The sequence below is a fragment of the Alosa pseudoharengus genome, unplaced genomic scaffold (assembly GCF_046254945.1).
Source record: "Alosa pseudoharengus isolate Yale_2024_CS ecotype anadromous, Long Island Sound unplaced genomic scaffold, YU_APseudo_1.1 YU_APseudo_1.1_scf_5, whole genome shotgun sequence".
NCBI classification, from domain to species: Eukaryota; Metazoa; Chordata; class Actinopteri; order Clupeiformes; family Clupeidae; genus Alosa; species Alosa pseudoharengus.
The window spans coordinates 41,808,879-41,821,378 of NW_027468837.1; the positions used below are offsets into that span (position 1 = coordinate 41,808,879).

General features: G+C 47.8%; 1 protein-coding gene across 1 annotated transcript in view; it reads left to right on the forward strand.

The window, feature by feature from the left end:
• syt6b (synaptotagmin VIb) overlaps positions 1–12,500 on the forward strand; it is a 74,479-nt gene that overhangs the window by 50,265 nt on the left and 11,714 nt on the right. Inside the window, exon 3 of the mRNA XM_076269263.1 lies at positions 2,395–2,959. Coding sequence (XP_076125378.1) covers positions 2,395–2,959 — 565 coding nt within the window. The remainder of the gene's footprint in view (positions 1–2,394; positions 2,960–12,500) is intronic.

The window sequence follows — 12,500 nt, forward strand, 5'->3', positions numbered from 1 at the left end:
GTGAGTGTGTGTGTGTGTGTATGTACAGTAAGTGTGTGTGTGTGTGCATGTGTATGTGTGTATGTGTATGTGTATGTGTATGTGTATGTGTATGTGTATGTGTATGTGTATGTGTATGTGTATGTGTGTATGTGTGTGTGTGTGTGTGTGTGTGTGTGTGTATGTGTGTATATACAGTAAGTGTGTGTGTGTGTGTGTGTGTGTGTGTGTGAGTGTGTGTGTGTGTGTGAGTGTGTGTGTGTGTGTATGTACAGTAAGTGTGTGTGTGTGTGTGTGTGTGTGTGTCTGGATGGGTTCTGCTGACAGAAAATCTTTCCTTTGTTGGCAGAGTGGTAGACCCAGGGACGGGTTTAGTAACAACACGGACCTGATCACTACTGAGCACCTTTCAGTGTGTGTGTGTGTGTGTGTGTGTGTGTGTGTGTGTGTGTGTGTGTGTACTTGTGTGTGTGTGTGTGTGTGTACTTGTGTGTGTGTGTGCATGTGAGTGTAATGTCTCTATTTGCACTATTGTGTGTGTCTTTGTGAGTGTGAGTGTAATGGGTCTATTTGCACTATTTGTGTGTGTGTGTGTGTGTGGGTAAGACCAATGAGATTGTAGGCTACATTAGAACAGGGGTCCCCAACCTTTTATGTACCATGGACCGGTTTGATTCCCATTTTTTTTCACGGACCGGCGGGGGGGTTCCATGTTGTGCATGCATTACTTGAAAAGAACTAGCTCCAGTTATGTATGAACAGTGAAGGTAACAAACTCTTAAACATGTGAAAAACGTGAACTTGAAGAAGTGAAATTGAACAATATGAACTATGAATATTGAACAACTTGAAGCTACATCTATCAAGTGTGAACATGCTTAACAAAATATGGGAACAAAACATGGGAACTAAACGTGCATTACGAATATAATCAGTGGGAGCCCTGTGCTTGTTTCCCTGCAACAAGAAGGTTCCATCTGGGGGTGATTGAAGACAGTGACACCCTCAGTGTGTTTGAAATGTCCAGTCGATTGCGCAATTTGGTCTTAGTTGCAGTCATTGCCGAAAACCCGGCCTCGCATAGATACGTGGTGGGAAATGGTAGCAACGTTTTCAGCGCTTTTACGGCTATCTCGGGATATTCTGCTTTGGTTTTGATCCAAAAACCCGCAAGAGAGGTTTCCTCATACACACTCTTAAGACCACCGTCATTTTCAATTTCGATCAATTGCTCTTTCTCCTGCGCTGACAAGTTAGGACTATTCGGGATATTGACAAATGGGTTGCGGACCCACTCATTGGTTTGCCGTGGATCTTTGGAGGATGGGAAGTAACGCTCAAACTCATTTGAAAGCGCAACAAGGTGATCGCGCACCAGCTGCGAGAGAAAGGGCCCTGCCTCAGTCTCTCCCAAAACCCCCACTACTGTTTGGAACATATCAAATACACCCCGGTCCACTCGTCGTCCCCACAAATCAAGCTTGGCTTTAAATGCAGCGACTTTATCTGCCAGTTTAAAGACAGTCGTCATTCTCCCCTGGAGTGACAGGTTGAGGTCATTAAGCAACCCGAATATGTCACACAGGTAAGCGAGTTTTGACACCCAGTCCTCATCACTAAAACTTTTTTTCTGTAAGAAATCTCTGCAGCGGCTCTCGCAACTCAAACACTCTGGCCAGTGACCTGCTAAAGATGCTTGTTTTTTGTTGCTCATTCTAGCAGTTTAGCTAACTTCGTGTGACACTACCGTTCGCCAAGAACTGATCAAGTGAAGAGAGCTTACCTGAGGCTGCGCAGCGCTAAAGGCAATATGTAAAGTGTTGAAGGCGGGACAGACAGACGTAAGAAAATAGACCTTGCAAAATGCAAACATGCGTGCAATCAAACAACTGCATATAGGCCTATGTCATGTAAAAACGTGACATTATTGCGAATTAAATTGAGTTTAGTTTGCTTTTTTTTTTTTAAACTCATGTCGTAGGCTACAGCCCGGTTAGGAATGTCCTGCGGCCGCAGCCCGGTGGTTGGGGACCGCTGCATTAGAAGACCAATGAGATTGTAGGCTACATTAGAAGACCAATTAGAAGACCAATGAGATTGTAGACTACATTAGAAGACCAATGAGATTGTAGACTACATTAGAAGACCAATGAGATTGTAGACTACATTAGAAGACCAATGAGATTGTAGACTACATTAGAAGACCAATGAGATTGTAGACTACATTAGAAGACCAATGAGATTGTAGACTACATTACAAATGAACGTTATTCTTACACTTTTCTCTGATGCTTTTGAGGAGATCGTAAGAGTAGATTGTGTCTGAGTGGGCGGAGCCTGTGTGACGGCTGTCCTCTGCTTCCTGTTTGTGCGTGAGTGGGCGGTGCCCGTATGACCTCTGCTTCCTGTCTGCAGGCACAGCTCCTTCAAGAAGCACCTCCCCCGGCAGATGCACCATGTGGCCAGCCTGGACGGTGGCACAGACTTCCTGGATGCGGAGGAGAAGCACTTGGGCCTGGGCCGCCTGCAGCCGGAACTCTACCAGCAGAGCGCCGTGGAGGCTGACCACTCCGCCGACCACGACCCCAGCAAGAACTGCGGCAAGATCAACTTCTCTCTCAAGTACGACTACGAGAGCGAGCAGCTGCTGGTCACCATCGTACGCGCGCTGGACCTGCCGGCCAAGGACTTCTGCGGAAGCTCTGACCCCTACGTCAAGATCTACCTGCTGCCCGACCGCAAGCGCAAGTTCCAGACGCGCGTCCACCGCAAGACGCTCCACCCCACCTTTGACGAGAGTTTCCAGTTCCCCGTGCCGTACGCCGAGCTGGCCACCTGCAAGCTGCACCTGAGCGTCTTCGACTTCGACCGCTTCTCACGCCACGACATGATCGGAGAGGTCATCCTGGACAACCTGTTTGAGGAGTCAGACCTGTCCCGCGAGACGTCCATCTGGAGAGACATCCAGTATGCCACCAGCGTAAGACACTTCTCTCTCTCTCCTCTAACACACACACACACACACACACACACACACACACACACATATACACACACACACACACACACACACACACACACACACACACACACATATACACACACACACACACACACACACACACACACACACACACACTCATCCCACCACCATAAGACACTTCTCTCTCAGGGCTCTGTGCTGCACTTTGCACAAATCGCTTTGTGGGCGGATCTTGGGCGCTGTTTCTATTTTACCGGCGGGATCATGACTGTTGCGCCCGACGCAAATCTAAAATGGGGTGGTCTGTAGTAGCTACATTACTCATGGGTGTGGTTTGGGCGTAACGTGCAATAAACCAATCAGAGCGTCATCTCACATTCCCTTTAACAACAGGCACGCTTGTTCCATAGCGGATTGCTATTATGATGGCGGAATTGCCAGGCGCAGCCAGGAACGGTTCACAGCGCTATAGTCAGTTGGGAACAGTTTGCTATTGATTTTTCCTCTTGACAAAATGTAATACAGAAATGTCACTTTCCGATGTTTTGGGATCACTCTCACTGAATCACGAGGTTATGAATGCATGGTGATATTTTTCCAATGTAATCTACCTTAGTATAGAGTATAGACAATGCAGATCTGTCAGATAAGCTCTCCTCTCCCGTGCTGCTGATGGGGCATTTGGGTTAAATGGCATCGGCATGCAGTTCAACATCACGTCTCATTAAGTCCTCTAATATTTCCTAATTTATGTCATCAACACATCCGTGATTCGTGGAAATGTGTTCGCTAGATTTATACCTATTTTTTCACATCGGACACCACACTGATTTCCCTCGTGTAGCAATATTTGTCCTTGTAATTCTGTATGGTTTGGAGAAATGGGAACTGCGTCGTATAGATGAGAGGAGCAAAGTGCATTGCGCAACACAGGCGCCCAAGCAAGCGCTCCTGCAGGTGTAAGCTACGGCTGTACCTTACCATCAGGCAACAGAAACAGTTTCCAAGTTGAACTTTCTAACTCTGCACAGTATCCCATTAACTGCATGACAGTAGGCTATTTACAATATTTATTTTATGTAAAGTAGAGTTTGTAAACACGTTATCATCAACTTAATGCACGCACAACTTTTGTTTGAGCAGGAGAGAGAATAACAATGAATGGACGCAGCAACTACAGAAATTGTAACCAAGGCTACTTGCTGCTTTCTTTTACTGTCTATGGTTGCTGGTTAACAGCACATAATAAGCTTATTTAAGCGAATTCACAAACTCAAGACTTCAAGGCCATCATGGATATAAAACGTTTTTTTGAAAACAACAAAAGGATGGAGGGAACATAGCAAAGTTGTGGTGCTTGTCAAAACCTTAGCGCAGCTGGAATAATGCTTATAGGCTGATGTTAAAGCGCACACAATGTTTAAAGCCATACACAACAGTAAATTGGATCAAAACTAAAGGCTGTATAAAGTTGTCCAAATTAATAGGTCGTAATTAGGCGTTGTTGTTGTAAAGATATTGCATGTAAATGTACTATATAGGCTACTAAATTTTTAGTTGACCAATGCACGAACAAAACTGGGAAATGGACAAATATTATCAAGCGTTTGAATGTGTCCATCTGTGCACAGGGTGTCTGTAGATCGGTGTGCACAGCATTTATTTCTGCAGGCCTGTGGCCATGCATGCGCCCTTAAAATAGCATCTGAATTTGCGCCACTGACTTTAGACCAGGAGGTTCCTGGTCTGTGGCGGATTTGTTTTCTGAAACTGCAAAATATCAACAGGGACCGTTTGCGCCGGAACACGCCCCCTCTTTTCGCTGAAACGCCCCCGTGGGCGCACATGTACCTGTGGAGGGAACATTCCAATATGCGCTGACTGCAAAATAGGAAAGACTAACGCGCGAGTATACAATATTCAATTGCACTGGTGTGCAAGATAGAGCCCTCAATCTCTCACACACACACACACACACACACACACACTTCTTTTTCTCTCTCTTTCGCTCGCTCCCTCCTTCCTCTCTTTCGTAGACTCTCTCCTCCCATCCAGTGTACCACCAGTGAAAGACTTTCTCACCTCAGGTCTTACTTACTTTCTGTCTTTCGTCTATCTGCCCCTCTCCACCTCTCCACCTCTCCACACCTCAGGTCTTACTTACTTCCTCTCTTTCGTCTATCTGCCCCTCTCCACCTCTCCATCATCTCTCCACCTCTCCACCCCTCTCCACCTCTCCACCCCTCTCCACCTCTCCACCTCTCCACCTCTCCACCCCTCTCCACCTCTCCACCTCTCCATCATCTCTCCACCCCTCTCCACCTCTCCACCTCTCCATCATCTCTCCACCTCTCCACCTCTCCACCTCTCCACCTCTCCACCTCTCCACCTCTCCATCATCTCTCCACCTCTCCACCTCTCCATCATCTCTCCACCTCTCCACCTCTCCACCTCTCCACCCCTCTCCACCTCTCCATCATCTCTCCACCTCTCCACCTCTCCACCCCTCTCCACACCTCAGGTCTTACTTACTTTCTCTCTTTCGTCTCTCTGCCCCTCTCCACCTCTCCATCATCTCTCCACCTCCACCCCTCTCCACACCTCAGGTCTTACTTACTTCCTCTCTTTCGTTTATCTGCCCCTCTCCACCTCTCCACCCCTCTCCACACCTCAGGTCTTACTTACTTCCTCTCTTTCGTTTATCTGCCCCTCTCCACCTCTCCACCCCTCTCCACACCTCTCCATCATCTCTCCACCTCTCCATCATCTCTCCACCTCTCCATCACCTCTCCACCTCTCCATCATCTCTCCATCATCTCTCCACCTCTCCATCATCTCTCCACCTCTCCATCACCTCTCCACCTCTCCATCATCTCTCCATCATCTCTCCACCTCTCTCCACACCTCTCCATCATCTCTCCACCTCTCCACACCTCTCCACACCTCAGGTCTTACTTACTTTCTCTCTTTTGTTTATCTGCCCCTCTCCACCTCTCCACCTCTCCATCACCTCTCCATCATCTCTCCACCTCTCTCCACCCCTCTCCATCATCTCTCCACCTCTCCACCCCTCTCCACACCTCAGGTCTTACTTTCTTACTCTCTTTCGTCTCTCTGGTTTAATCCTGATCTGATCTGAGGAGCTGGTTTAGTCCTGATCTGAGGAAGCGGTTTAGTCCTGATCCTGTGCGGGTCTGGTGCTGATGTGTTGTGGATCGGTCACTAAGGGGCCGGTGTGTGCCGTCGGCATGGCAGCGAGGCTGTGCATCATTTTAATGTGGCCCTAAGAGGTTTGCGTTAGGGGGACGGCCTGGCTGGAATGACCTCATATGCTTACAGGAACATAGGAGCATGACGGATGGCTGACATTAAAATGTCATCCTGACTCCCAGGGCACTGGTATGTGTGTGTGTATGTGTGTGTGTGTGTGTGTGTGTGTGTGTGTGCACATATGTGTGTGTGTGCACATATGTGTGTGTGTGTGTGTGCACATATGTGTGTGTGTGTGTATGTGTGTTTATTGCCTGCGTGCTCAAGGATGACTACCCTGATGCCAAGGCCTCTGTGTTCCAAAATGGCTGTCATGTATAAACTAAAAGTGTTTTTTAATTTAGATACAAAATGGCTGTCATGTATAAACTAAAAGTGTTCTTTAATTTTGATCCAAAGTGGCTGTCATGGCTCCTCTGAAACCCCTGTGTTGTGATGTCATCACTGCTAACATGCGACCAGCAGGAGTCTGTAAAGCAGGAGGGGGGGCAGGGAATACACCCAGGTGCAGCTCAGATCCGCTCCAGATTCGCTCCAGATGCGGCTCGTATGCGGTTCACATGCGATTCAGATCAGCGGTTATCTGTGCACAGGAAGCGTGTAAAAGCCATAAAGATATCAAAGCCTCTCAGAGGCCATAACATATCCGAATGTGTAGATAAGCTGCAGCAGGCATCAGGGTGTGTGTGTGTGTGTGTGTGTGTGTGTGTGTGTGTGTGAAGTGGTGTGTGTGTGTGTGTGTGTGTGTGTGTGGTACAATGTTTTTAATAATTCTGGCTACTCCTGTAAAATCATTGCCCTCATTTTTGGTAGTTTAGGCCATGTGCACAAGATGTGTGTAAGAGGCCTGCAGATCTGCGGACTACATAAGAACAAGGCCAAGAAACTGACAAGATATTGCTCTGTATCAGCAGTAATTGGTAGCCTCTACATATGGAGGCGTAGGTGCCACCTTTACCCCTAATGTGCATAATGGACTGGATATTGGCTGCTGTTGTACACCTTTCAATCACATTTGGATTATGCCATGATATATGCTTATCTTCTAATCCAAATAAAGAATTTAAATGTGAAGTGGTGTGTGTGTGTGTGTGTGTGTGTGTGTGTGTGTGAAGTGGTGTGTGTGTGTGTGTGTGTGTGTGAAGTGGTGTGTGCGTGTGTGTGTGAAGTGGTGTGTGTGTGTGTGTGTGTGTGTGTGTGTGTGTGTGTGTGTGTGTGTGTGTGTGTGTGTGAAGTGGTGTGTGTGTGTGAAGTGGTGTGTGTGTGTGTGTGTGTGTGTGTGTGTGTGAGTGATTAATGTTTGAGAGCCGGAGATGGAGATGAGCTGAGGTGTTCATCCCTCATCTCTCATACAAACACACACACACACACATACACACACACATACAGTACACACACAAACTCTCTCTCTCTCTCTCTCTCACTCACACACACACACACACACACCTCCCTCCATGGTATAACTCATAGTGCCTGAGCTCAGTGATGAGTCCCCTGATGCTAAGCCCTCTGTGTTGTGTTATGTTGTGTGTGTGTGTGTGTGAGTGTGTGTGCGTGTGTGTGTGCACATATGTGTGTGTGTGTGTGTGTGTGTGCACATATGTGTGTGTGTGTCCCTAGTCCGTGAGCTCAGTGATAAGTCCCCTGATGCTGAGCCCTCTGTGTCGTGTCATGTTGTTTGTGTGTGTGTGTGTGTGTGTGTGTGTGTGCACATATTTGTGTGTATGTGTGTGTGTGTGTGCACATATGTGTGTGTATGTGTGTGTGTGTGTACATATGTGTGTGTGTGCGTGTGTGTGTGCACATATGTGTGTGTGTGTGTGTGTGTGTGTGTGCACATATGTGTGTGTGTGTGTCCATAGTCCGTGAGCTCAGTGATGAGTCCCCTGATGCTGAGCCCTCTGTGTCGTGTCATGTTGTGTGTATGTGTGTGTGTGTGTGTGTTTGTCTGTGTGTGTGTGTGTTTGTGTGTGTGTGTGTGTGTTTGTGTGTGTGTGTGTGTATGTGTATGTGTGTTTATTGCCTGCATGCTCAAGGATGACTACCCTGATGCCAAGGCCTCTGTGTCATATGTGTGTGTGTGTGTGTGTGTGTGTTTGTGTGTATTCAGTGGTTAAAGTGGGATTTGGCAGGTGGGGGAACCCTCAAATCCAGTGTCGGTGCAACAGGGAAAATGACTCACCGGGGGGCAACATATTGAGTATCGTGGTTTAGCAATACTTTTGGGACAAGAATTTGATTTTGATTTGATTTGGATTGTCATTTATTTCAAATATGCAAGAAACGTGTCAACAAGACAGCAACAAAACAAGGATCTTCCCTTTTTTGTTTTTTCTTAACATATTTGAAAAGGAGTCGGAAGAAGTTTACACTTGTTAAATCCCACCCCCTTTCATTAAATCATACAATTAATGGACAAGGAAAATACATTTTCAATGATTGCAATTAATTCTTGAAATTAATGACTACTTCAAATAACAAAGATTTACTTTTGAAAGTATACAGAGCTAGATAATTGCTAGTGTCTTGGTCACCTCTGTGGCTATTTTCACATCCAGTCAAGTTAGGTCCCGTATTGATTTGGGACGTCACTAGACATAGAACTGCACCTAGGGGGGTCTGAGGGCATGCTCCCCTGTAAGAAAATGATGTATATATGTATATGTATATGTATATTTGAATAAGTATAAGTATATATACTCTTGATCCCGTGAGGGAAATTTGGTCTGCATTTATCCCAATCCGTGAATTAGTAAAACACACACAGCACACAGTGTACACACAGTGAGGTGAAGCACACACTAATCCCGGCGCAGTGAGCTGCCTCTATCAACAGCGGCGCTCGAGGACCAGTGAGGGGTTAGGTGCCTTCCTCAAGGGCACTTCAACTTGAATTTCCCTTTGGGGATCAATAAAGTATCTATCTATCTATCTATCTATCTATCTATCTATCTATCTATCTTCAGCCGTGGATGAGGGCATGGGAGAGCAGTGCTCAACCACTTCCCCCGCCCACATTTTTCCTACAAACCCAAAGCCCTTACCAGTAGGCCACGGCTGCCCCATGGAATGTTTAAATGCATCAATTTGGCGCACTTTGAAAATAAATTCAGAGGTCAGATTTGCTGGGCGTTACCTGCTGTAAACGGGTCTGGAGAGGCCAACATTGACGGGTTGAAGGAGCGCTGAGAACACCTCTCTCTTCTCATCAGCAGGGCATTAGAACGTTAGAACGTTGAGAACACCTCTCTCTTCTCATCAGCAGGGCATTAGAACGTTAGAACGTTGAGAACACCTCTCTCTTCTCATCAGCAGGGCATTAGAACGTTAGAACGTTGAGAACACCTCTCTCTCCTCATCAGCAGGGCATTAGAACGCTGAGAACACCTCTCTCTTCTCATCAGCAGGGCATTAGAACGTTAGAACGTTGAGAACACCTCTCTCTTCTCATCAGCAGGGCATTAGAACGCTGAGAACACCTCTCTCTTCTCATCAGCAGGGCATTAGAACGTTAGAACGTTGAGAACACCTCTCTCTTCTCATCAGCAGGGCATTAGAACGTTGAGAACACCTCTCTCTTCTCATCAGCAGGGCATTAGAACGTTGAGAACACCTCTCTCTCCTCATCAGCAGGGCATTAGAACGTTGAGAACACCTCTCTCTCCTCATCAGCAGGGCATTAGAACATTGAGAACACCTCTCTCTTCTCATCAGCAGGGCGTTAGATGGTTGAGAACACCTCTCTCTTCTCATCAGCAGGGCATTAGAACGTTGAGAACACCTCTCTCTCCTCATCAGCAGGGCATTAGAACGTTGAGAACACCTCTCTCTCCTCATCAGCAGGGCATTAGAACGTTGAGAACACCTCTCTCTCCTCATCAGCAGGGCATTAGAACATTGAGAACACCTCTCTCTTCTCATCAGCAGGGCATTAGAACGTTGAGAACACCTCTCTCTTCTCATCAGCAGGGCGTTAAAACGTTAGAACGTTGAGAACACCTCTCTCTCCTCATCAGCAGGGCGTTAGAACGTTGAGAACACCTCTCTCTTCTCATCACCTGGGCATTAGAACGTTGAGAACACCTCTCTCTCCTCATCAGCAGGGCATTAGAACGTTGAGAACACCTCTCTCTCCCCATCAGCAGGGCGTTAGAACGTTGAGAACACCTCTCTCTCCTCATCAGCAGGGCATTAGAACGTTGAGAACACCTCTCTCTCCTCATCAGCAGGGCGTTAGAACGTTGAGAACACCTCTCTCTCCTCATCAGCAGGGCGTTAGAACGTTGAGAACACCTCTCTCTTCTCATCAGCAGGGCGTTAGAACATTAGAACGTTGAGAACACATCTCTCTCCTCATCAGCAGGGCATTAGAACGTTGAGAACACATCTCTCTCCTCATCAGTAGGGCATTAGAACGTTGAGAACACCTCTCTCTCCTCATCAGCAGGGCATTAGAACGTTGAGAACACCTCTCTCTCCTCATCAGCAGGGCGTTAGAACGTTGAGAACACCTCTCTCTCCTCATCAGCAGGGCATTAGAACGTTGAGAACACCTCTCTCTCCTCATCAGCAGGGCGTTAGAACGTTGAGAACACCTCTCTCTTCTCATCAGCAGGGCGTTAGAACATTAGAAAGTTGAGAACACCTCTCTCTCCTCATCAGCAGGGCGTTAGAACGTTGAGAACACCTCTCTCTCCTCATCAGCAGGGCGTTAGAACGTTGAGAACACCTCTCTCTCCTCATCAGCAGGGCGTTAGAACGTTGAGAACACCTCTCTCTTCTCATCACCTGGGCATTAGAACGTTGAGAACACCTCTCTCTCCTCATCAGCAGGGCATTAGAACGTTGAGAACACCTCTCTCTTCCCATCAGCAGGGCGTTAGAACGTTGAGAACACCTCTCTCTCCTCATCAGCAGGGCATTAGAACGTTGAGAACACCTCTCTCTCCTCATCAGCAGGGCATTAGAACGTTGAGAACACCTCTCTCTCCTCATCAGCAGGGCATTAGAACGTTGAGAACACCTCTCTCTCCTCATCGGCAGGGCGTTAGAACATTAGAACGTTGAGAACACCTCTCTCTCATCATCAGCAGGGCATTAGAACGTTGAGAACACCTTTCTCTTCTCATCAGCAGGGCGTTAGAACATTAGAACGTTGAGAACACATCTCTCTCCTCATCAGCAGGGCATTAGAACGTTGAGAACACATCTCTCTCCTCATCAGCAGGGCGTTAGAACGTTGAGAACACCTCTCTCTCCTCATCAGCAGGGCGTTAGAACGTTGAGAACACCTCTCTCTCCTCATCAGCAGGGCGTTAGAACGTTGAGAACACCTCTCTCTCCTCATCAGCAGGGCGTTAGAACGTTGAGAACACCTCTCTCTCCTCATCAGCAGGGCGTTAGAACGTTGAGAACACCTCTCTCTCCTCATCAGCAGGCGTTGGCAGAACGTGAGAGCGTTGAGAACACGTTGGCAGAGCGTTAGGCCAGGGGGCAGCGCCACGGTGCCAGGGGGCAGCGCCACGGTGCCAGGGGGCAGCACCACGGTGCCAGGGGGCAGGAGGGCAGGAAGGGCAGAGTCAGCAACAGCAGCAGGGTTGGCACACGGGCTGAACAGGCTGCCAGGGGCAGAGGGCATGGGAGGGGGCATGGGAGGGGGCAGAGGGCATGGAGGGGGCATGGGAGGGGCCATGGGAGGGGGCAGAGGGCATGGAGGGGGCATGGAGGGGGCAGAGGGAATGGAGGGGGCAGAGGGCATGGAGGGGGCAGAGGGAATGGAGGGGGCATGGAGGGGGCATGGGAGGGGGCATGGAGGGGGCATGGATAGGCAGGAGGAAAGTGCCAAGCAGGGCCAGCCAGCGCAACAGAGTCATCGAGAACCATTAGAGCTCTGCTCTCAGCTACAAGAGTGTGTGTATGTGAGTGTATGTGAGTGTATGTGTGTGTGTGTGTGTGTGTTTGTTTGTGCCGACAGGGAAGAATGGGTGTGTGGGTGTGTTGTTTTGTGTTGTATGTATGTGCATGTGTGTGTCAGTTTGCTGATAGTGAAGAGTTATGTGCGCACACATGTGTTTTTGTGTGTTTGTGTGAGTGTGTGTGATAATGTGTGTTTTTGTCTACCAGTATGTGTGTTTAGAGCATCTTTCTGAAGTCACAGTAAAACAAATCCGGGTTAGATGCATTTTTGCATCCTCACACATACCCCCGTAATGTTGAAGTAAGCGGTCTCCTCTGTTCTCAAACAAAGCTATTTAACAGGTTCACATCG